At 39.4% G+C, this 24507-nt stretch overlaps 1 protein-coding gene across 7 annotated transcripts in view; it reads left to right on the top strand.

Moving 5' to 3' along the window:
- ESRP1 (epithelial splicing regulatory protein 1) overlaps window positions 1-23515 on the top strand; it is a 62960-nt gene extending 39445 nt beyond the window's left edge. For 2 of the 7 annotated variants that reach the window (XM_012437944.3, XM_012437936.2), the window contains exons 14-16: window positions 8901-9051; window positions 13375-13484; window positions 22001-23515. In XM_012437944.3, coding sequence (XP_012293367.1) covers window positions 8901-9051; window positions 13375-13449 — 226 coding nt within the window. In that variant the 3' untranslated portion in view covers window positions 13450-13484; window positions 22001-23515. The remainder of the gene's footprint in view (window positions 1-8900; window positions 9052-13374; window positions 13485-22000) is intronic. The other 5 variants (XM_012437939.3, XM_012437937.3, XM_012437941.2 and 2 more) reach the window with 3 other exon arrangements.
- Window positions 23516-24507: the final 992 nt, after the last annotated feature.

Genomic DNA, 24507 nt, shown 5'->3' on the forward strand with positions numbered 1-24507 from the left:
TTACAAGTAACATCATTTTGTTTTTGTTTTCATTTTTTGAGATGTAGCATGGCTCTGTCACCCAGGGTGGTATGCAGTGGCACTACCATGGCTCACTGCAGCCTTGATCTCCCAGGCTCATGCAGTCCTCCCGCCTCAGCCTCCCAAGTAGCTGAGACTACAGGCATGCACCACTGCCCTCCGCTAGATTTTTGACTTTGTGGAGACGAGGTCTCACTTTATTGCCCAGACTGATCTCAAAGTACTGAGCTCAAGCAATCTTCCCACCTCAGCCACCCAATGTGCTGGGATTACAGGTGTGAGCCACCACACCCAGCCAAGTAACAACATTTTGAGTCAGCAAAGGAAGCACATGAAGTTTTACTTTTTTAGATGAGTGATGTAGTCAGAAATAAACTGTGCATGCTCATATAAAAACTTTATGGTGAGGAATAACCATTTTCTTTCCTGGGATAATCATTTGTTGTAAAATCAGCTTTTGTTATAACCTAACAAATGAATATGTATGTGTTTTTCAATCTTTGGTTTGGTTTGTTGTATAGTGTTGTGTTCTATCTTGGAATTCTTGTAGTTGAACCAGAAGAATATCAAGCCTCTAAGAGATGCTTACATTTTTCCTATTTTAAACTTGCCCTTCTTATTCCAGTTTACTTTTTTAATTGAAATCTGTGTTGAGATAAGTATAAATTCACATGCAGTTGTAACAAATAATACATAGAGGTCCCTTGTACACTTTGCCTAGTTTATCCAAATGGTAACATATGGCAATCAGTTTACTTGCTAATTTTCTTGTTGTAAGCATTCTGATAGGACCAAGAATAAAAAGAGAATTCTTGATTTAAAAGTTTTCTTACAAGTTAAATATTTAGTATTACAAACGCAAACAAGAATTTAGCGTCCCCAAGGGAAAAAAAAAAAAAAAGGCTGGGTGCGGTGGCTCACACCTATAATCCCAGCACTTTGGGAGGCCGAGGCGGGTGGATCACGAGGTCAAGAGATCGAGACCATCCTGGTCAACATGGTGAAACCCCGTCTCTACTAAAAATACAAAAATTAGCTGGGCATGGTGGCACACACCTGTAGTCCCAGCTACTCGGGAGGCTGAGGCAGAAGAACTGCTTGAATGCAGGAGGCAAAGGTTGCGATGAGCCGAGATCGTGCCATTGCACTCTAGCCTGGGTAACAAGAGTGAAACTCCGTCTCAAAAAAAAAAAGAATTTAGCGTCCAATGAAATGATGCTAGGAATAATAGTAATAGTGGGCCGGGCACAGTGGCTCACACCTATAATCCCAGCACTTTGGGAGGCCAAGGCAGGTGGATCACTTAAGGTCAGGAGTTCAAGACCATCCTGGTCAACATGGGAAACCCCGTCTCTATTAAAAGTACAAAAATTGGGCGCAGTGGCTCACGTAGTCCCAGCACTTTGGGAGGCCATGGCAGGTGGATCACTTAAGGTCAGGAGTTCAAGACCATCCTGGCCAACATGGGAAACCCCGTCTCTATTAAAAGTACAAAAATTGGGCGCAGTGGCTCACGTAGTCCCAGCACTTTGGGAGGCCAAGGCAGGCAGATCATGAGGTTAGAAGTTCGAGACCAGCTTGGCCAACATGGTGAAACCCTATCTCTACTAAAAATACAAAAATTAGCCAGGTGTAGTGGCACATGCCTGTAATCCCAACTACTCCGGAGGCAGGAGAATCACTGAAACCCAGGAGGCAGAGGTTGCAGTGAGCCGAGATCGCGCCACTGCACTGCAGCCTGGGTGACAGGATGAGACTCCATCTCCAAAAAAAAAAAAAGTACAAAAATTAGCCAAGCATAGTGGCACATGCCTGTATTTCCACCTACTCGGGAGGCTGAGACAGAAGAATCACTTGAACCCAGGAGGCGGAGATTGCAGTGAGCAGAGATAGCGCCACTGCACTCCAGCCTGGGTGACAAAGTGAAACTCTGTCTCTAAATAAATAAATATGGTAACCAAAAAAATATTCAAAAATAGTCACTTTTGTGAATGTTCCTATCTGGAAATTACTTTCCATTACATTGCCAAGGTGCCCAGATGTCCATGGATCACAGTGGATTTTACTTGCTTCCTAACCTAGATTTTAAATAAAAATACTGCTTTTTAAAAGGTCATTTTTCCTAAACCTATAAAAGGATCACCTGTCTTATTTTGTACTTTCAACTGAGCAATAAGACTACTTTCAGCAGGGCGCAGTGGCTCACACTTGTAATCCCAGGCACTTCGGGAGGCTGAGGTGGGTGGATCACCTGCGGTCAGGAGTTCAAGGCCAGCCTGGCCAACATGGTAAAGCCCTGTCTGTACTAAAAATACAAAAATTAGCTAGGTGTCATGGCTTACACCTATAATTCCAGCTATTGGGGAGGCTGAGGCACAAGAATTGCTTGAACCCAGGAGGTGGAGGTTGCAGTGAGCCAAGATTGTGCCACTGCACCCCAGCCTGGGCAACAGAGGGAGGCAGTGTCTCAAAAAAACAACAACAACAACAAAAACAAAGCAATGGACTAGGAGCAGATAGCCAAACCAAAAGAAGATTGAATGGAAAAATTCCTAATTTTAAAGGAAAAGATGTCATAACTTATCAGAGAAATGGAATTTTTCTTTACATTGTGTTTGGAGAAAAACTTTACATGTGTAGGTTGTTTTGTTTGTTTGAGACAGAGTCGCCCTCTGTTGCCTAGGCTGGAGTGCAGAGGTAAGATCTCATCTCACTGCAACCTCCACCCCCTGGGTTCAAGCAATTCTCCTGCCTCAGTCTCCCAAGTACAGGTGCCCGCTACCTCGGCTATTTTTTGTATTTTTAGTAGAGACAGGGTTTTGCCATGTTGGTCAGGCTGGTCTCAAATTCCTGACCTCAAGTGAGCCACCAAGGCTGGCCTATGTTACCTATATATGTACAGAGGATATTAAGTGCTGCCATGGAGGAAGTCTTCAACAACTTTGTACCATATTAGCTCATGTGTTTCATTCAGCAATTTCCTAACATGATCTTGGTGCAGCTTACTGAAGGAGCCTTGGCTGTGGTCCTAAGTAATTAATGTCTTTGCAACTGTGATGCTCTAGCAGTTTTTGGATACAAGCCTTTGGAAAAGCCCCTCTAATATTTTCTTCCCCTTCATTTCCTCATATCCCTTCAGCTCTTCATTCAGGCAACCCTAACAAGGCTGCTTATTCAGCTCAAGGACAGTCTCCTTGTTAGTTTATTTGATGTGATACAGTCTCCAACACTGTAGGACCTTTGAATACACTGTTACATTGACTTGCTTTATTGTCCCTAACCCTTTGGTTCTTTTGTGGTCCTGTCAATTTTTGAACTTTTATATCTTTTGAGTAGAAGTTGCATTATTGACACCATGTATGTATGATATGTTAATAAATACTGGCACTTAAGAATCTGAAATGTAAAGGTATAATGGAAGTAAGAATCTAAAACAGTGACATTATTGACCATAACTTCAGATAAGTTACTGGTCGGCATAGCTCTTTTTTATGGACTCCTTATTCTTATTTGGCATGTGGTTAGAAAATTTCATTTTAATCCTTACATTTCTCTAAACTACTGCCATAAAGCCAATATCCATGATTTTTATTACAGCTTTGAGATAATTTGATGAAATTTACCTATTTTAGATGTTCAATGGTTTTTAGTGTATTTACAGATTTCCAAAATTTACAATTGTAGAATAATTTTATAATCTGATCTTTAGGTAATCATGTAATAGTCTAATTTTAGAATATTATGCCACTCCTAAAAGAAACCTTACACCCATTAGTTAGAAACTCCCATTTACCTGTCTTCCATCTCTTCACTGACCCCACTCCCCATCCCTAAACAACTGTCAATCCATTTTCAATTTCTACAGGTTTTCCTGTTCTAGACAGTGTTTCAGTTTCATTCATATTGTGATATATATCATCCCTTTTATGGTGAAATAATCCATTCTAGAGCCATACCATATTTAGTTTATCTATTCATTTGTTGGTGGGTATTTAGAGTTGTTCACACATCTGGGCTATTAAGAATTATGCTACTTCAGACATTTGCATTCATGTTTCTGTGTGGATATAAGTTCTCAGTTTTCTTGGGTATATACCTAAAAGTGGAATCACTGAATAATACAGTAACTGTTTAGCTTTCAAGAAACTGCCAAGCTGTTTTCCAAAGTGGCTTCACCATTTGATATTCCCACTAACAATATGTGAAGGTTCTAATTTCTGTAAATCATTCCAATTCTTATTGTCTTATTTTACCCATTTTCTTGGATGTGAGTTTGCTATCTCATTGTGGTTTTGATTTGCATTTCTTTAATGAGCACTGGTTTGGAGACTCTTTTCATGTGATACTTAGCTATTTGCACATCTTTGGAGAAATGTCTACTCAAATTCCTTTGCACATTTTTAAGTTGGATTTTTTCATTTATAAATGTTTTTCATGTATTCTAAATATGAGATCATCTAAGATAGCATTTACAGTATTTTCTCCCATCCTGTAGGTTGTCTTTTCATTTACTTAACAATAGTATTCTTTAAAGTCTAGAAGTTTTAAATTTTGATAGTTAATTTATTCCTTTATACTTTGGTGTGACATCTAACCCAAGGTCACAAAGATTTACTACTATGTTTTATAAGTATTTTGTAGTTTTAGCACTTAGAGTTAGGTATAATTCAATTTAATTTTTTTTGTCTGGTGTGAGGTAGGAGTCTAAAATCATCCCTTTAGAAAAAAAGTCATCCTTTTATGTGAGGATATTCCATTGTTCCAGTACCATTTATTGAAAACACCTCTTTCCACAATCAAATTGTGTTCTAATAACTCTTATCAAAAATCTATGACCAGCTCTTTTTGTGCCACCGTAATGGTGCACACGAATGTCCTGACCGATGCTCTTAAGAGCATTAACAATGTCAAAATGAGAGACGAACCTCAGGTTCTTAGAAGGCTGTACCTCAGTGTTATTGTCTAGTTTCTGACTGATGATGAAGCATGGTTACAATGGCGAATTTGAAGTCATTGAGATCACAGAGCTGGGGAAATTGTTGTGAACCTCACAGGCAAGTTAAGTATGACCAGCCTCAGATTTCATATGCAACTCAAAGGTCTAGAAAAATCTGCTTCCATGTCATCGGTTTGGTTTCATTATACTGGCAACTTTGGCTGGCATCACAGACCATGAAGAAGCAAGATGAAAACACACAGGAGGGAAAACTCTGGGATTCATCTTCTTGGGGATATAATACATACAAATAAAATGTCTCAACAGACAAAACCAATTGATCATAAGTATAAAGTTTTATTTCTGTTCTCTCAATTCTATTCCTTGGTTCCATATGTCTCTCCTTATGCTAGTACTATACTGTAGTGCTTGCTGTAGCTTTGTAGTAAGTTTTCAATTTGTGAAGAAAAGGTCCTCCTACTTTTGTTGTTGTTGACTATTCTGGATCCTTTTTACTTCCATATACATTGTAGGTTCCGTTTTGTCCATTTCTGTACAAAAGACAGCTAGAATTTTGATAGCTATTGCATTGCATCTGTAGATCAATTTGGTGGTATGGCCATTTTAGCAATATAAAGTCTTGGCCAGGCGTGGTGGCTCACGCCTGTAATCTCAACACTTTGGGAGGCCAAGGCAGGCAGATCACTTAAAGCCAGGAGTTTGAAACCAGCCTGGCCAACATGGTAAAACCCTGTTTCTACTAAAAATACAAAAATTAGCCGGGTGTGGTGGCACATGCTTGTAATCCCAGGTGCTTGAGAGGCTGAGGCACAAGAATTGCTTGAACCCAGGAGGCGGAGGTTGTACTGAGCTGAGATTGTACCACTGCACTCCAGCCTGGGCAACAGCAAGACTCAGTCTCCAAAAAACAGTCTTACTTATGAACATGGGCTGTCTTCCATTTATTTAAATGATCTTTTTTTTTTCCTTAACAATTCTCTAGTTTTCAGTGTCCTATAGTGAATGAAATTGTTTTGTTTTTGGTTTATTGTAGTGTATAGAAATGGAATTGATTTATCTTGTATATTGATCTTATGTAAACTTGTGCTGAACTGACTTATTCTAGTAGTTTTTTAGTAAATTCTCTTTGATTTTTCTACATATAAGTTCATATTTGTCTTTATCTTGTCATTTTTATAATGTAAATTATTTTTGCTGATTCTTATTTTTGTAATCCACAAAAGACCTTTAAATTTAGAATTTAGGGTTTTTTTTATTTTCAGACAGAGTCTCACTTTGTTGCCCAAGCTGGAGTGCAGCAGATTTGGCTCACTGCAACCTCTGCCTCCTGGGTTCAAATGATTCTCATGCCTCAGGCTCTGAAGCAGCTGAAATCACAGGTATATGCCACCATGCCTGGCTAAATATTTTCTGTAGTTTTACTAGAGACAAGATTTTACTATGTTGGCCAGGCTGGTCTCAAATTCCTGGCCTTCAGTGATTGTCTGCCTTGGCCTCCCAAAGTGCTGGGATTACAAGCATGAGCCACCATTCCTGGCTAATTTTTTTTTTTTTTTTTTTTGTATTTTTAGTGGAGATGGGATTTCATCATGTTGTCTAGGCTGGTCTCGAATTCCTGGCCTCACGTGATCTGCCCACCTTGGCCTCCCAAAGTGCTAGGATTACAGGCATAAGCCACTGCTCCCGGCCTAGAATTTAGGTTGATGGAAAATTCTTACTCTCATGCCCTGTCAGGTAGATATATGACTTTTTAATTTTTTCTTATGGTTCCTTATATACAGCAGGTAATCATCATTGTGAAAAATAAGGGTAAAATCCAAATTGTGTTGTATTTAAGCTTCATCAGAATGGATGGTACCTTAGATGCAGAATATAATTGTCATTTATAACCTTAAATTTCTAGTGGTGCAGTGTTTACTTTGGCTGTTTTTATCTTGATTATATTTTGAGAGTACTAGAGACCTCAGGCTTAATTTGTAAAAGATCTTTAGGCAAACGGAATAGAATACGGCAGGACAAAGCTGTGAAAGTAAGTTGTATGCTGTGGAAATGACTGTTTATATCTAGTCTGGAAAAGTCTAAGTCACCAGTAATGGAATATGTGCAGAAGTCCTGACGGTCTTCGCGAATTAGACTGTATATCTGTCTGAGCAAACACCGTCTTTGAGTGAATGCTAGTTGTATAGGAGGAAAGCAGTGAACCAGAAGTAGAGTTTGGGTGATTCTTATAGTTTGGCAAGAGCTAACTTATATGACCTGTTGAGAAATTATTTAACTCTTAGTTTCTGTTTCTACCTCTGTAAAAATGAAGAGGTATGGCTGAAGAGTGGCTAATGTCCTACTAAGACCAAAAGTTCAGCATTTCTTCTTTCTCTAGTCTCATAGTTGCCCATAAATTGACTTGAAATCTTACATTGGGATCACTTGGCAACCTTTAAAATATGTGTATATCAATGTCTGAGTTTGGTTCTCTCGAGTTTCTAATTTTTAATTTGTTGGGGTAATATACTAGAGAGATGTTTAAAAAAAACAAAAAAAACTCCCCTGGTGATTCTTACTTGCAAATTAAAGACCACTGACTGCTTTATCAGCATAAAAGGTTAAGAACAACTTAATGTCAAGTAATAGTTTCAGTCTCCCATTATTTTTTAAATGATGAAATATGATGGTGATGGAAATAGCAAGAGTAAAGTAATTTTACAGCATTTTTATGGTTTATGAAGTAATTTGATATGTTAAGTCACTGAAGCGGAAGAGCAGTCCTGTGAAACTAGGAAAGTGCTGATCGCCCACATTTAGCAAATGAAGGAATTAAGTAACTTGCTCAAGGTTATTGTGCTAATTAGAGACAGAGTCTGGACTGGAGGCACATCTGACTCTTTTCCTATTAAGCTATCTGTTAGGATTATGTATGATAGATAATCTCAAAGACGTTTGGTCCCTTCTTTATGTGTTTAATTATCTTTGAAATGGTACAATTACTAACTCAGAAAGATGAATAAAGGTTAATAATCCAAAGTTGTGTGTCTACATTACTCTTTAGGCTAATGACTTTAAAAATTCCCTATATATTTTAAATTATGTTTTTTAATTATAGTAAACTACATATTATATGAATTATGTAATAAAAGTAATTTTTAATAATGGCCACCAATTGAGGTAGAAAACAGACTGGGTGGGAACAGGATGAAACTACTTGCGTAATATGGTAATGACTCAAGTTGTCACATCAAGTTGGGTGTTCACTTGGCTTGTGTTCCCTGGAGGTTATGGTTGTAGATACACCAGAAGACCCATTCTTCAACTTTCTCCCTTGCGTTAATAGTGAATGATTTAATTTTTATGTATCCTTTCCAACTCCTCCCACTCCCATTTTTAAAAAGGCAGGAAAATATAACTTATGGGCACTATCATACTTTGATTCGCTGTCATACTGTTGTGCTGTTCCCATGCTCATATATGTGGGTAGAACAGTCTATCCTTTGGTGCAATCACTTTGGATACTTTCGGTCTCTGTGGTTGTGGTTTCCATTAGTTCTTTGTGTGCGTGCCTCTTCATGCCTTAGTGTTCCTGGTAGCTAGCTGGTGAATCATCAGTCAGCTGGGCCTCGGAAGTGGTGCTTTGTGGTGGAGTTGATGGTGAGGCTTACTTCTGTCCTTCCTCTCCTCTTAAGAATCTCAGGGATGTGAGGAAGCCCTGTGTGTAATTCTGCAGTAATCTCACTGCCTTTCAACTTTTGGCTTTCGTGGAAATGTGAGACAGAACTGCTACGGTGTTCTCACCTGTCTTAGGAAAGACAACTCTGAGAAGTATAAGAAAGGTCACCTTGAGAAATTCTGTTTTCTTAAGTAACTAATGTTTTACAGTAAGTGTTCAACATTGTCTATTCCTATTGGTTCACTGTGCTTTCTCTCCCTTTAGTCCCCCAGGTTCGCCTAATAGTCTTGGCTACTTCCCTACAGCTGCTAATCTTAGCGGTGTTCCTCCACAGCCTGGCACGGTGGTCAGAATGCAGGGCCTGGCCTACAATACTGGAGTTAAGGAAATTCTTAACTTCTTCCAAGGTTACCAGGTCAGTAGCTTGAAGGAGAATAATCCTCAGTGCCCTTATTACTTAAGTTGATTTGCCTAAAGAATGCAGTCAGGAAAGAAACGGATTCTGTGAAACTCTTGTGTGTATGTATGCTAATGGATTTGCTTATGGAAACAAATAGATCTGGAGTCACTGTTGGGGTCCAGATTCAGACTCATCCCTTTGTCAAAAACTAAGGCTTTTCCATATCATCTTAAGTCTTCCAACTTAATCTGTTGCTTATTTTTTGAAAAGTGAGCTACTACTTTGGGAAGGCTCATTAGGGCATATGGCAGTATGAAGTTTTCATTTAGAATAGGATTGGCTAAGGGGTTTTACTCAAAGTCAAGTGTCAAACCCCTGACTAAACCAATAAGTAGTACTTAAACATGGATTTTAAAGGTGAGTATTTAAAACATGCTCAGAGGCCTCTGTATAACCTGAAGAAAAAAAATTGCCTAACTCCTAGGAGACTCATGAGTCTTTAGGTGGTAACACCTAAGAATGAGCTGTCAGGTATTTGGCAAGCCTTTCATAAAATGATCTGGTATTTATTCTTGTGACGCTGATGTTTGCTCTTGGCAGTTTTTTTCTACCCTATTCTGTGTCCATCAGCTGTTCTCTCACGCTAAAGAATGAGATGATTTTTAGTAAGGATTCTTTAACAGTGAACATTGCCATCTCTTCTAAGCAGATACCTTTCTTTCTTCAAGTCACATAATTACCTGTCTTAAATTCCTTCTTTTCTGCCATGTCTAAAAAATAAATAACTTGTCTTTTATCGTACTAATCGCAAAAATTGTCCTCTTTCCTCCTGGGTATGAACGTTGCTTGAATCTTCAGAGTTGAGAAGCTGTTTTCAAGATAATAGTCACATTCTAAAATAGCCCTTGAGCATTTTCAGGGCAGCATTACAAGGGTTGTGTCTGTAGAGGCTATTTGATGATTAGAACGGGTTTACGAGCTTGTCGTCAATGAGTCATGGAGGACTGTGATCTCAGCTAAAATTATCTCAGGGGTGATGCTACTGGCCCAAACCTACCAAGTTACTGTCATTTTCTCAGGGACTTTTAAACATACAAAGGACACTTTCTGACAAAATCTATGGCTGATAGTGAAAGGCTGAAGGAAAGTGGAGGTCAGCAGATACTCTTCCCTAAGCAATTTTGCTGTCTTCGGAAGACTTCAAAAGGGATTAAAAAGTTAAACTTCCTGTCTGATTCATTAGATTAAAAAAGGAAGATTTTACTGAAAGCTTATTGAAAAGGTGGCTTATTCTTACGGAGAAAACATTTTGACTTGTGTATTTTGTTTTTTCCATTGTTTTCCAAGTGAAGAAGGTTTTTAGTAGTCAGCTGAATTCATTTCTTTTTTGTTTGACTAACTTTTACATTCACACTGAATAGAATTAGGTAGCCTTATATATAAATTAGTAATGAGATTAACCTAAATTGCTCTTTATTATTAAGAGTGTCAGCCGGGCATGGTGGCTCATGCCTGTACTCCCAGCACTTTGCGAAGCTGATGTGGGGAGATCACTTTAAGTCAGGAGTTCAAGACCAGCCTGGCCACCATGGTGAAACCCCATCTCTAAAGTTGGCCGGGCACGGTGGCTCACACCTGTAATCCCAGCACTTTGGGAGGCTGAGGCAGGTGGATCACAATGTCAGGAGTTCATGACCAGACTGGCCAAGATGGTGAAACCCCATCTCTACTAAAAATACAAAAATCAGCCAGGCATGGTGGTGGGCGCCTTTAATCCCAGCTACTCGGAAGGCTGAGGCAGGAGAATCACTTGAACCCAGGAGGTGGAGGTTGCAGTGAGCCGAGATCATGCCCCTACCCTCCATCCTGGGTGACAGAGTGAGACTCCGTCTCAAAAAAAAAAAAAAAAAAAAAAAAGTGTCATGGCTGGCATTTCTGGGTATTTATTTTACCACAACCATGCAGTAGGGATTGTTTCTATGTTTCTGACCAAAAGATTCACATTCCTCAAAATTGAAACAACGTAACTTCAGTCTGTAGCAGTTTTTCTTTGTAATAACTTCTTTGAGCCATTCAAGGTTGGAATAGAGTTGTCTGGTATAACCAGAAACATAAAGATTGTGCAATATTATTTCAATATTTCATCTGAAGGTATTTGGCCTTCATTTCTGAAGTGCTTGGAATTTACTAACTGGATCATTGAGTTAGGATTATATAGGAACTTCAGTTATCTAATTCAACCTATCAAATTATTCTCATATCTTCTTCAGTAATTTGATCTTTGAGGCAGTCATAATGCATGCACTAAAAAATCTTTAACCCAATGTCATGTCATTCTTACATAAAATGACTATTTTCTACTGTCTTGAAGAGTCCATGCCTTCTCGTTCGTTTCCTGTTCTCAGTTAAATTCACTATGGGGTTCCAGCTTCTTTAGATTTGGCAACCAAGATGATAAAATCGATGGATAACATTTTCTAAAAACTTGTTCATTTAAGTGTAATCTGTGTTCACCTAGCACATATTGCTGTTGCCAGCTTAATGGGAGGTTTTAATTTTATTTCTAGTTATTTTATATAATTATATAACAACTATGTAAGCAAATAGGCAATAATTGGTTGAATGAATAAAATTTCTTTTTTTCTTTTTTTTTTTTTTGAGACGGTGTCTCACTCTGTTGCCCAAACTGGAGTCCAGTGGTGCTACCGCGCCAACCTCTTTTTCTCTTTTCTATCTATTCTGAAGCTTAAGAAATTTGATGGTCTCTGATTTCTGTCTCTTAAAAATACATGTCTTAGGCTGGGCACACAGTGGCTCATGCTTGTAATCCCAGCACTTTGGGAGGCCAAGGCAGGTGGATCACGAGGTCACAAGTTCAAAACCAGCCTGGCCAACATGGTAAAACCCCTGTCTCTACTGAAATACCAAAAGTAGTCGGGCACAGTGGCATGTGCCTGTAATCCCAGCTACTCGGGAAGCCAAGGCAGGAGAATCACTTGAACACGGGGGCGGAGGTTGCTGTGAGCCAAGATGGCACCACTGCATTCCAGCCTGGGCGACAGATTAAGACTCTGTCTCAAAATAATAATAATAATAATAATAATAATAATAATCCTGATGTAATAATGGCATATATGATTTTATAAATTATCTTTAAATGTAATTTTTTATGTATTTTCCCCCAACCTTTAACAAAATTTCTTACATAAAACTAGTCTAGTCCAGGCCTGGTGGATCACCTGAGGCCAGGAGTTCAATACCAGCCTGGCAACATGGTGAAACCCCGTCTCTACTAAAAATACAAAAACTAGCCAGCCACGGCAACACACGCCTGTAGTCCCAGCTAGTCAGGAGGCTGAGGCAGGAGAATCGCTTGAACCCAGGAGGTAGAAGTTGCAGTGAGCTGAGAATACGACATTGCATTCCAGCCTGGGTGACAGAGCAAGATTCTGTCTCAAAAAAACAAACTACCCTAAGTTTGTGTCTTCCATACTTCATCTGGGGTGGAGGTAAAGCCAGAAAGACCAAGGATTTACAAAGACAAACTACCATGAAAATACTTGGTAATGAGGATAACATTCTAGTCCTTAAAGAAACCTGTGTGTATATTTTAGATGATGGCCTTTCACACTGAATGGACTCTCAGGTATCCTTACATAAGTCCCTTAAAAAAAAAAAAATAAGTCCCTTAATATTTTCATTGGCTCTTTGCACGACTCTTTACTGTCAATGTCTTTTACATTTTCAATAAATGCTAGTTTTTGTTTCTCTTCAAAGTACTGACTTCATTCATTGTTTCTTTGGACCTCTCACTACTAACAGTCTTACTTGCTGCCCTATTGAATTAGACTGATATTACAAATACATCAAATGCTATCTAAAATTCACAGCGTTGTTTGGAGATACTGGATATTGAGCTTATTGTACGATGTCTTGCAAATAACTAGTGCTCAAATATTTGATATTTAATCATACTTGCAGTAGCATGGAAACAGTACTATGTAAGATCTGAAGAAATTGGTCCCCTAAGTTCTTGTAGTATGCTGGGTGTGTGTGTGTGTGTGTGTGTGTGTGTGTGTGTGTGTGTGTGTTTGTGTAATCAATCCATGTTTTCAATCTAACGCCTATCCTAGAAGGGATATTCATTGTATTTAAACATGTTAAGAAGTAAAGATTTGGGTTAGTAGATATGTATATGGCTTGTACCAGTGTTTACTTGTTTCCTCCTATCTAGATGTCCTATACTATTGTTGGTAGATCTATTTAGTTGAAATATTAACCATCCATAGTGACAGTTTGTCTGTCTTTTGATCCTGTTTGTTTTAACTTGCATTTTAGTATGCAACCGAGGATGGACTTATACACACAAATGACCAGGCCAGGACTCTACCCAAAGAATGGGTTTGTATTTAAGGGCCCCAGCAGTTAGACCATCCTCAGAAAAGAAGGTAAGGCTTTATGATGTACAAGTTAAATTATAAAGGGCCAAACAAATAGACATCAAGATTCTGAAGGCATTTAGCAATCAACTGAGAGAGTCCTTCTTTTCTTTAGTGTAATGTAAAATATCAGATATCCTGGAAGGAATGGAGACTAGAATTAAGTTTGTCATGTAGGTACATATAATCTAAGCAACATTCATGGATGAGAGTTGTATGTTACTGTGAGCCAAGGGAAAACTTTTCCCTTTGGAAATTCATTTACTATATCTCATTTGGAGTATGAGTTGGGTATTTTTTTTTAATTGAGTTAAAAATTATGTAACCATTTTAAACTCATTTACAACTCAGTGGTTTTTAGTATATTCACAAAATCATGCAACTACTACCTCAATTTAGTTCTAAAACATTTTTGTCACTCCATTTTCTCTCCCAATAGCTCCTGGCAACTAATATGCTTTCTGTCTCTATGAATTTGGCTATTGTAGATATTTCATATAAATGGAATCATACATGTGACTTTTTCTGTGTTTGTCCTTTTTTTTTTTTTCGTTTTTTCTGGTCCATTTATGAGCTCATGTCCTTTTTTTTTTTTTTTTTTGGGTTTACCCTTGTAGCACATGTTAATGCTTCATTTGTTTTTATGACTGAATAATATTTCACTGCATGGAGGTGCCACATTTTATTTATCCACTGATGGACATTTTAATCAGTTCCACTTTCTGGCTATTGTGAATGGTGCTGATGTGGGCATTCATGTATAATTATTTAAGTATCTTTTTTCAGTTCTCTTTGGTGTATACTCAGGAGTAGAATCACCAAGTCATGTGCTGATTCTTTTGGATTGGGTACACTCTTTCCTGTTTCCTATTTTTTTAAAAAATTGTTGTAAAATATACACCACAAAACTTAACAATTTTACAGTGTCCGTTCAGTAGCATTAAGTGTACATTCACATTGTCATGCAACCAGGTACCGCCATGCAGCTCCAGAACTAACATTTTCTCAGGCTAACACTCCATATACATGAAACAAGAATTCTCTATTCCTCCTCCTCCACAGCCTATGGTAACCACCATTCTACTCTGTCTCTATGAATGTGACTATTCTAGGTAGTCATTCCTAAGTGGACTGATTGTCCTTCAGTAACTGGTTTATTTCACTTAGCTTGTGTTTAAGTAGATTGGCATGTATTTAAATGTGCTTTAATCCAAAATGAGCGGAAGGTTTTTGTTGCATGTCTTTTTCCTTTTCTAGAACTAAATATAGAGGAAAGGAATCTTGATGTTTCTTTTAAAATAGTCTTCTAGATTAGTGTTTTGAATCCAGTTTCTACCCAGCCCCATTAATCCACAATCTTATCTTTTCTTTTTTTTTTTGAGACAGTCTCGCTCTGTTGCCCAGGCTGGAGTACAGTGGTGTGATCTTAGCTCACTGCAGCCTCCGCCTCCCAGGTTCAAGTGATTCTCCTGCCTCAGCCTCCCAAGTAGCTGGGACTATGAGTGCATGCCACCACGCCTGGCTAATTTTTTGTATTTTTAGTAGAGACCAGGTTTCACCATGTTAGCTAGAATGGTCTCAATTTCCTGACCTCATGATCCACCCACTTCGCCTCCCAAAGTGCTGGGATTATAGGCATGAGCCAACACGCCTGGCCCACAATCTTTTCTTAAAGGATACTGGCATTCTTTGCCCCTGCTCAGGAGATGTAGGGATATGTTCAGGAATTAATACTCCTTTTTTCATCATTTTTTATTGTTGAGTTTGCTGAAGTTGGCTTGCTGGCATGTCATTTTCCAATTTTGTTAACATTTTCATGGCTAAGGACCCTGTTGGCTTTTTAACTATGTTGATTCTAAATTGTAAATGAGGTTGCCAATACTCTGTCATTATTGAGAAATAAGAATTTGCATCTTAGCCTTTTGCTCTTAAGTGTAGAAACCCCAGTTCTAATTTGGAAGTGAAGATTTTTTTCAGATCTGTCTTTTTCAGTGAGGTTTCAGGATATCATGGTCCTACCAAGGAGTGTCACATATGGATGGTTTGTGGTGGTAATGGGTACTCTCTAGTCTTTGTCCCTGTGCTCAGAACACATCGTTCTAGCCTGTTGATATCCTTTTGGGTCCATATTTTCTTTCCACGTGTTCATTATTCAATACAGTGTTGTCTGTGAATTTGATTAACACATAGTCTATATTTTTAAATGAGTATATTGGATTAGAAATGGAAGCTTTTGACATTACACCAGAAATGTCCTAAACTGACTATGAACCATTACTCATGACCTCTAGTTTTCTACCCTATGTTTATATATTTGGAGTCATGACAGAATAACAGATCAGGTGCTGTGTTCAAATCCAGATGTCTGCATCTTCTCATCATAATAAAGTCAGGTTAATGTGCCTTTATGTTACAAATTTTAAAAAATGCAGATCTGGCTGAGAGCAGTGGGTCATGCCTGGAATCTCCCAGCACCTTGGGAGTCCGAGGTGGGCAGATCACTTGAGCCCTAGAAATTTGAGACCAGCCTGGGCATATGGAGAAACCTTGTCACTACAAAAAATACAAAAAATTACCTAGGTGTGGTGGCATTTACCTGTAGTCCCAGCTACTCAGGAGGCTGAGGTAGAGGGATCAGTTGAGCCCAGGAGACCAAGGCTGCAGTGAGCCATGATTGCACCACCGCACTCCAGCCTGGACAAAGAGCAAGACCCTATCTCAAAACAAAAACAAAAAGCATAGATCACTGTGTGAAATGCTTGGCATAATTTATCTCATTTAATTATCTTACCAACTCTAAGAGACAGGATTATAAAAGTATTGGGTGCTCATTGCAAAGAATTTGGAACAGAGAGACAGGTATAAAGAAGTCACTAATAATCCTACCACCCAGAAGCAAGCGTAATAAATATTCTCTTTCATTCTCTTTGTTATATACCTCATGCAGTTTTGGACCTTGTTTCTTTCCCCTTAACCTTGTATTGTTATATATATTTATTTTCACTGCCTCCTTATCAATATCAAATTCATCATCATAATCGAGTGGCTCATACTCTTATAAGTACTTATATCCACAGTTTCATTTGAGACCCACCATAACTCTGCAAGGAGGCATCAGGGTGCAGGTACCCATGGGCCCATTTGACAGATAAGGAAATGAAACCCAGCAAGGTTAGGTAACTTGTACAAGTCAAACAGCTAATGATCAAGCTGACAAAAAGATTCAGGCCTTCTGCCTTCACTCTGATTACTCTTTTCTGTTAACCAAACAGTAGCACGGCAGAGTGCTTCCAGTAGGCTGCATGGTGACCCTCAAGATACGTCTGAATCCTCTGATCCCTAGAACCTGTGACTCTTAACCTTCTATGGAAAAAGCTGTAAGGAGATCCTTGATAGGAAAAGTAGATCATGAATTATCTGGGTGGTCCCTAGATACAATCACTTGTATTCCTATACGAAAGAGGCAGTGGCTCATGCCTGTAATCCCAGCGCTTTGGGAGGCTAAGGCGGGTGGATCATGAGGTCAGGAGTTTGAGACTAGCCTGGCCAACACAGTGAAACCCCATCTCTACTAAAAATACAAAAATTAACTGGGTGTGTTGGTGGGCGCCTGTAATCCCAGCTACTCAGGAGGCTGAGGCAGGAGATTCGCTTGAACCCAGGAGGCAGGCAAGGTTGCAGTGAGCCGAGATTGTACCATTGCACTCCAGCAAGGCAGCAATGTGACCAGGGAGGCAGAGATGAGAGAGCTGTTTACTCAGCCCAAGACTCTTCCCAGCTACCAGCAGCTGGAAGAGGCAAGGACCTGACTGCTCCCTGGAGCCACCAGAGAATGGGCAGCCCTGCCAACACTTTGATTTCTCACTTCTGGCCTCCAGAATTGTTAGAAAATGAATACTTCTTATTTTATGCCACACCCGATTTATGGTAACAGCAGTCACGGGAAACTAACAGTATTTTTAAAAAATATGTCGAGAGAGTGATCTCATGGCTGGCTATAGGATCAGGTAAAGATAACTAACACCCACACTATTTTGTCTTCTCTTGCCCTGTGCCATTAGCCCAGCTGGCATACATTGACTATCCCTCTGAATCACTAGTAGTAGTAGTTATATTTGTGGGTAAGAACAGCTATGTTGTTGGTTTCAATGAGAAAAAGACTATCAAACTCTAATTAAAGAATCTGAGGCCAGGCACAGTGGCTCATGCCTGTAATACTAGCACTTTGGGAGGCCGAAGCAGGTGGATTGCCTGAGGACAGGAGTTCAGGACCAGCTTGGCCAACATGGTGAAACCCCATCTCTACTAAAAAATACAAAAATTAGCCTGGTGTGGTGGTGGGTGCCTGTGATCCCAGCTACTCGGGAAGCTAAGATGGGAGAATTGCTTAAACCTGGGAAGCGGAGGTTGCAGTGAGTCGAGATTGCACCATTGCACTCCTGGGCAACAAGAACGAAACTCAATCTCAAAAAAATAAAGAATCTTGAGTTAGGCGTTTTATTTTATCTTACACATAAGGGAGAAAATGCTTCTCTGGCCTAACAAGGAAAAATCATAAATGACTTTTCCAAAAACATGTCAAAGCTACTAGAAGAAAATAAAACACTACAACTAGTCAGGGGTTTTTTGTTGTTGTTTTTTGTTGGTTTATTTTGAGCCACAGGGGTATCACTGTGTTTGCTCAAGCTGATCTTGAACTCCTGGACTCAAGTGATCCTTTCACTTCAGCCTCCCCAGTAGCTGAGATTACAGATGCTCTCCACCATGCCTGGCTGCAGAATTGCAGGGTTTTTAAGGGATTATAGGTTCATTCTGTAGCATATAGCACCAGTGATGAAATCCATATTATCTTTAAAGACTTATTTGTATGTAATACTTTAATGGCAGTGTATAACAAAATAAAACATGTTTTAACACAGATCTTATTTAAAAGGGAAGGCAGATTTGTAAATGCAGTTGTAATTCTCAACTATCTTTTAAGTATTTTCTATAGCTTAATGAAAGAGGAAACATTTTCTCTATATCCTTCTAAGATTGATTTTTTTATTTTAATTTTTATTTTTTGCTAGCAGTTAGGAGTCTACAATTTCATTGTTATACATTAAAACTCCATTGGATACCACTGGGATTAAAAAGTAGTGCGAGGCTAAATATTTAACTTTTTCCAGCATTTCTACATTTTATCAGAATATTAAGGTGTAATTTTCAGCATCTGTAAAGATGCTATTTCCTGGTATAAATGTGCTAGGAAAGAAGAAGGTGTTACTCATTGACTCTAATAACTGACAGTCCCAGGGTTAACTGATATAGCTGGATTCAAGGGTTTGCTCATCCAGGCTCTCTCCATAAGATACTCCTAGCAACACTGGCCTTTCACTGGCCTGGTTTACATCCATCCCTGAAACCATGGTGGCCTGGGATATGCAGGACTCTAACTGGCCATGCCTGGGCCACTTGTTTGGCTTAGTGGTAAAACTGCCTCTTTAGGGGCTTGAGATTGGGTGATAGGCAATTGTTTTAAATTCAGGTGCTACTGCCAAAAGAAGGGTAAAGTAGATATTGATCAATAGTGTTGGGTCATTGATTTTCTTATCTGCATTTAGTATCAAAGGAGAAGCCTTTCAGTGTGTGGTGTTTTAAGCTGGGTGTCAAATTGTGGTCACTTTGGAAACCACATTTAAATGATGCATCCTAACCAGTATGTCTGTTTTTTATATACCTGATTTTAAATCTACCATTTGTAGACTCTGTATTATTAAAGCAAACTTAATCTTGAAATAAATTAATGTCCTTCTGGGACTGATTTTTGGTTATTTTAGTTTTTTCTTTTGTTTTTGCTAGCAGTTAGATGTCTGCAGTTTCACTGTTAAGCAGTAAAACTCCATTAAACATTTCATACTAGCCATATGAAATAAGACTGAAGTCTAAAACATTCCTGTTTTTCATTTGCATGTCAAAGTATGCATAGTGGTGTGTATGGTGGCTCACACATGTAATCCCAGCACTTTAGAATGCCAGGCAAGAGGATCGCTTGAGACTGAGATCGAGACTAGCCTGGACAACGTAGGGAGACCCCATCTCTTTAAAAAATAATAATAATAATTTACCCTAGGACCAGGTGCTGTCCACAACACCTATAATCTTAGCACTTTGAGAGGTCAAGGCAGGAGGATTGCTCAAGGCTTGGAGTTTGAGACCAGCCTGGTCAAGATGGTGAGAATCTGTCTTTGCAAACAATTTGAAAATTAGCTGTGTATACTGGTATGCCTGTGGGCTCAGTTGTTCAGGAGGCTGAGGTGGAGGATACCTGGAGCCCAGGAATTTGAGGCAGCATCGAGCTCTGATCACACCACTGCACTCCAGCCTGGGCAACAATGTGATGCCCAAGCTCTTAAAAAAAAAAAAACTGCAGTGAACTGTGATTGCACCACATCACTCCATACTCCATTGTGGGTGATGGGGCTAGACCCTGTTTCAAAAAAAAACAAATAGGTAATGCCTACTAAGAGTTTCATGTTCTGAAATCGCGCCATTGCACTCCAGCCTGGGTAACAAGAGTGAAACTCCGTCTCAAAAAAAAAAAAAAGAGTTTCATGTTAAGGTTGTGTGGTATATAAGTAAAATAGCATAGTGGAACCAATCTGTATTAGTTTAAATCCTGCATCTGCCTATTACTAACTTGATCATTCTGTTTCAGTTTTTCCTTCTCTAAAATGGGAACAAAAAGCTAATATAAAAGGTTGTATGTGTATATGTGGGGATGAAATAAATTGATATATGATACATATAAAGGTGCTAATCATCAATTAGTCACGGACACAAAGAGCCCATATGTTTGCTGTTACGTCATGCCTTACTGCCCTTTTTTTTTTTTTTTGAGAGGGTGTCTTGCTCTGTTACCTAGGCTAGAGTGCAATGGTACGATCTTGGCTCACTGCAACCTCCACCTCCTAGGTTCAACCAATTCTCCTGCCTCAGCCTACCGAGTAGCTGGGACTTTAGGTGCCCACCACCATGCCCAGCTAGTTTTTGTTTGTTTTGTTTTGTTTTTTGAGATGGAGTCTTGCTCTGTCACCCAGGCTGGAGTACAGTGCATGATCTTGGCTCACAACAGCCTTTGCCTCCTGGGTTCAAGAGATTCTCCTGCCTCAGCCTCCTGAGTAACTGGGATTATAGGCACACACTACCACACCCAGCTAATTTTTGTATTTTTAGTAGAGATGGGGTTTCACCATGTTGGTCAGGCTGGACTCGAACTCCTGACCTCGTGATCCACCTGCCTCAGCTTCCCAAAATGCTGGGATTACAGGTGTGAGCCACCCACCCGGCCATAATTTTTGTATTTTTAGTAAAGACGGGGTTTCACCATGTTGGCCAGGCTGGTCTCAGATTCCTGACCTCAGGTGATCCTCCTGCCTCGGCCTTCCAAAGTGCTGGGATTACAGGCATCAGCCACCATGCCCGGCCCCTTATTGCTGCTTATTAAGTGTCCTAGAAATTATTTGGAATTTTTTTTTTTTTTTTCTTGAGACGGAGTCTCGCTCTGTAGCCTGGGCTGGAGTGCAGTGGCGCAATCTCAGCTCACTGTAACCTCCACCTCCCAGGTCAAGCAGTTCTCCTGCATCAGCCTCCCTAATAGCTGGGATTACAGGCACATGCCACCATGCCCAGTTAATTTTTGTATTTTTAGTAGAGATGGGGTTTCACCATGTTGGCCAGGCTGGTCTTGAACTCCTGATCTCGTGATCTGCCCACCTCAGGCTCCCACAGTGCTGGAGATTACAGGCGTGAGCCACCACACCCAGCCTGGAATTTCTTATACTAGAATTTAACTTTAAAATTTTGTCGCCGGACGTGGTGGCTCACGCCTGTAATCCCAGCACTTTGGGAGGCCGAGGCAGGTGGATCACGAGGTCAAGACATCAAGACCATCCTGGTCAACATGGTGAAACCCCATCTCTACTAAAAATACAAAAAATTAGCTGGGCATGGTGGCGCGTGCCTGTAATCCCAGCTACTCAGGAGGCTGAGGCAGGAGAATTGCCTGAACCCAGGAGGCGGAGGTTGTGGTGAGCCGAGATCGCGCCATTGCACTCCAGCCTGGGTAACAAGAGTGAAACTCCATCTCAAAAAAAAAAAAAAAAAAAAAAAAATTTGTCTAAATGGTTTTGTTTATTTTGGTAATAATATTGAATCTATAAGGAATGAGTGAAATAATCTCTCCAGAAAGGAGCTGAGTCAAGCAGGGAGTTGGAAACCATACATGTTAAACTAAACACATGATACTACAAAGGGTAGGAGTGGTGCAGAATGCCAGCGACTGTGTAAACCATGGAAACTTCCTTGGCTAGTGCTATCCTCCCCAAGCCCTTGCCATGTAAATGACAACTATGTCTGTGTGAAATAACAACTTGGATCATCTTAAAGCTTTTTTTGTCCTTGTAGAATTCAAAATTGTTTTTGTGACTGCTGAGAATGACATTTAGAGACTATAACATTTCCTTGTATTCTTTTTTTTTTTCCAGTGTTTGAAAGATGTATGGGGATCTTGAAACTGCCAGATGCCAGAAAACTTCTAGCAAATTTAGGGGAAGTTTGTCTACACTCAGGCTGCAGTATTTTCAGCAAACTTGATTGGACGAGCGGGCCTGTGCCTTATCTTTTGGTGGAGTGAAAAAATTTGAACCAGTGAAGCCAAATCCTTAGAGCAAGCAGCATGCAGCATACCTGGCTCTTTGCCGATTGCAAATAGGCATTTAAAATGTGAATTTGGAATCAGACGTCTCTATTACTTCCAGCTAAAGTGGCATCATAGGTGTTTCCTAAGTTTTAAGTCTTGGATAAAAACTCCACCAGTGTCTACCATCTCCACTATGAACTCTGTTAAGGAAGCTTTTGTATATTCCCACTCTTTTCTCTTCATTTCCCTGTCTTCTACGTAATCATGCCCTCTTGCTAAGTAATTCAAGCATAAGGTCTTGGAATACTAAAATCACAAGCTTAGGAGAAAGAGTAAAATTGTTATTTTCCCAGTCTTTTGGCCATGATGATCTTATAGTTAAATAATTTTAAAACACCTGAAGATACTTTAGAAAAAATGGTGCACCCTCCACAAAACATACAAAGTTTAAAAGTTTGGATCTTTTTCTCAGCAGGTATCAGTTGTAAATAATGAACTAGGGACCAAAATGCAAAACCAAAAATGAAGCAGGTACATGTAGTTAGTAATTTTTAGTTTGAACTGTAACTGAATATTGTGGCTTCATATGCATTATTTTATATTGTACTTTTGTCATTGATGGTTTGGACTTTAATAGAAATTCCATAGTTTTTAATATCACAGAAGTGAGACTATTTGAACAGTGTATTCTAGAAAACAATAAACTGAACAGAAGTGAATGCTTGTATATATTATGATAGCCTTAAACCTTTTTCTCTAATGCCTTAACTGTCAAATAATTATAACCTTTTAAAGCATAGGACTATAGTCAGCATGCTAGACTGAGAGGTAAACACTGATGCAGTTAGAACAGGTACTGATGCTCTCAGTGTTTAACACCACTGTGTTTAGCTGTGTTTATGCTACAAAAGTGCAATATTAGACACTAGCTAGCTAGTACTGCTGCCTCATGTAACTCCAAAGAAAACAGGATTTCATTAAGTGCATTGAATGTGGATATTTCTTTAAGTTACTTATATTGTCCTTTGCTTGAATGCAATGCCATGGAGATTAATGTGGCTGCTATTTTTATTTTCTTTGCATTATTTTGATTAACACCTTAAAGGGAGAAGCAAACATTTCCCTCTTCAGCTGACTGGCAATGGCCCTTTAACTGCAATAGGAAAAAAAAAAAGGTTTGTGTGAAAATTGGTGATAACTGGCACTTAAGATTGAAAAGAAATTTCTGTATACTTGATGCCTTAAGACATTGTGTGTCCAAAGCTCTGAAAGACTTAAGATAGGCAGTAATGCTTACTACAATACTACTGAGTTTTTGTAGAATTAACATTTGATAATAAAACACGCCTGTTTAATCTCATTGTTTGTGATTTTTGTTTTGTGATTAGAATTATGGTACTGGTAGAAGCTGCTTTATATTGTTGCTATTCTAAAAGTGAATGCTGATATATGGATAATACATCTGCTAGTTTTACGCTTTAATTTGAGCTAGTGTCTTATAACTGAAACCCTTTTGAAACTTAGAGGAGTTAACACTACAAACACATTTTTTTTTTTTTTTTTTTTGAGATGGAGTTTTGCTCTTGTTACCCAGGCTGGAGTGCAATGGCGCGATCTCAGCTCACCGCAACCTCCACCTCCTGGGTTCAGGCAATTCTCCTGCCTCAGCCTCTTGAGTAGCTGGGATTACAGGCACGCGCCACCATGCCCAGATAATTTTTTCTATTTTTAGTAGAGACAGGGTTTCACCATGTTGACCAGGATGGTCTCGATCTCTTGACCTCGTGATCCACCCGCCTCGGCCTCCCAAAGTGTTGGGATTATAGGCATGAGCCACCGTGCCCGGCCTACAAACACATTCTTAAAAAGATCAATGTAAAATACTCAACTTTTTCTGGTTCTCAGCCTCCTTTGTGATTCTTTCCTACATGATTGGTGTTTCTCATGGTTCTATCTCAGCCATCTTCTCCATCTATTCATTCTCTCTGGGCAAATTCATTCATTTATTTCCACACTCCTGTGAATCTATAGACTCCTCTACCCAGCACTGTAATAGACATTTCCATATGGATGTGTCCCACGCATTTCAATTCCAACATGCTTAAAATGGAACTTATCTTGCCACATCCAAAATCCTGCTGCTTTCTGGGTTCTTTTTACTTCATCACTAACCAGCACCATATACTGCCAAGTGTTAAAGTTAAGGAGGTCATTCCTTTTTTTTTTTTTTTTTTGAGACAGAGTCTTGCTCTGTCACCCAGGCTGGAGTGCAGTAGTACAATTTTGGCAAAATGCAACCTCCGCCTACCAGGTTCAAGTGATTCTCTTGCCTCAGCCTCCTGAATAGCTGGG

This window comes from Aotus nancymaae, unplaced genomic scaffold, assembly GCF_030222135.1.
Source record: "Aotus nancymaae isolate 86718 unplaced genomic scaffold, 86718_ANA_hifiasm-v0.15.2.pri h1tg000036l, whole genome shotgun sequence".
NCBI classification, from domain to species: domain Eukaryota; kingdom Metazoa; phylum Chordata; class Mammalia; order Primates; family Aotidae; genus Aotus; species Aotus nancymaae.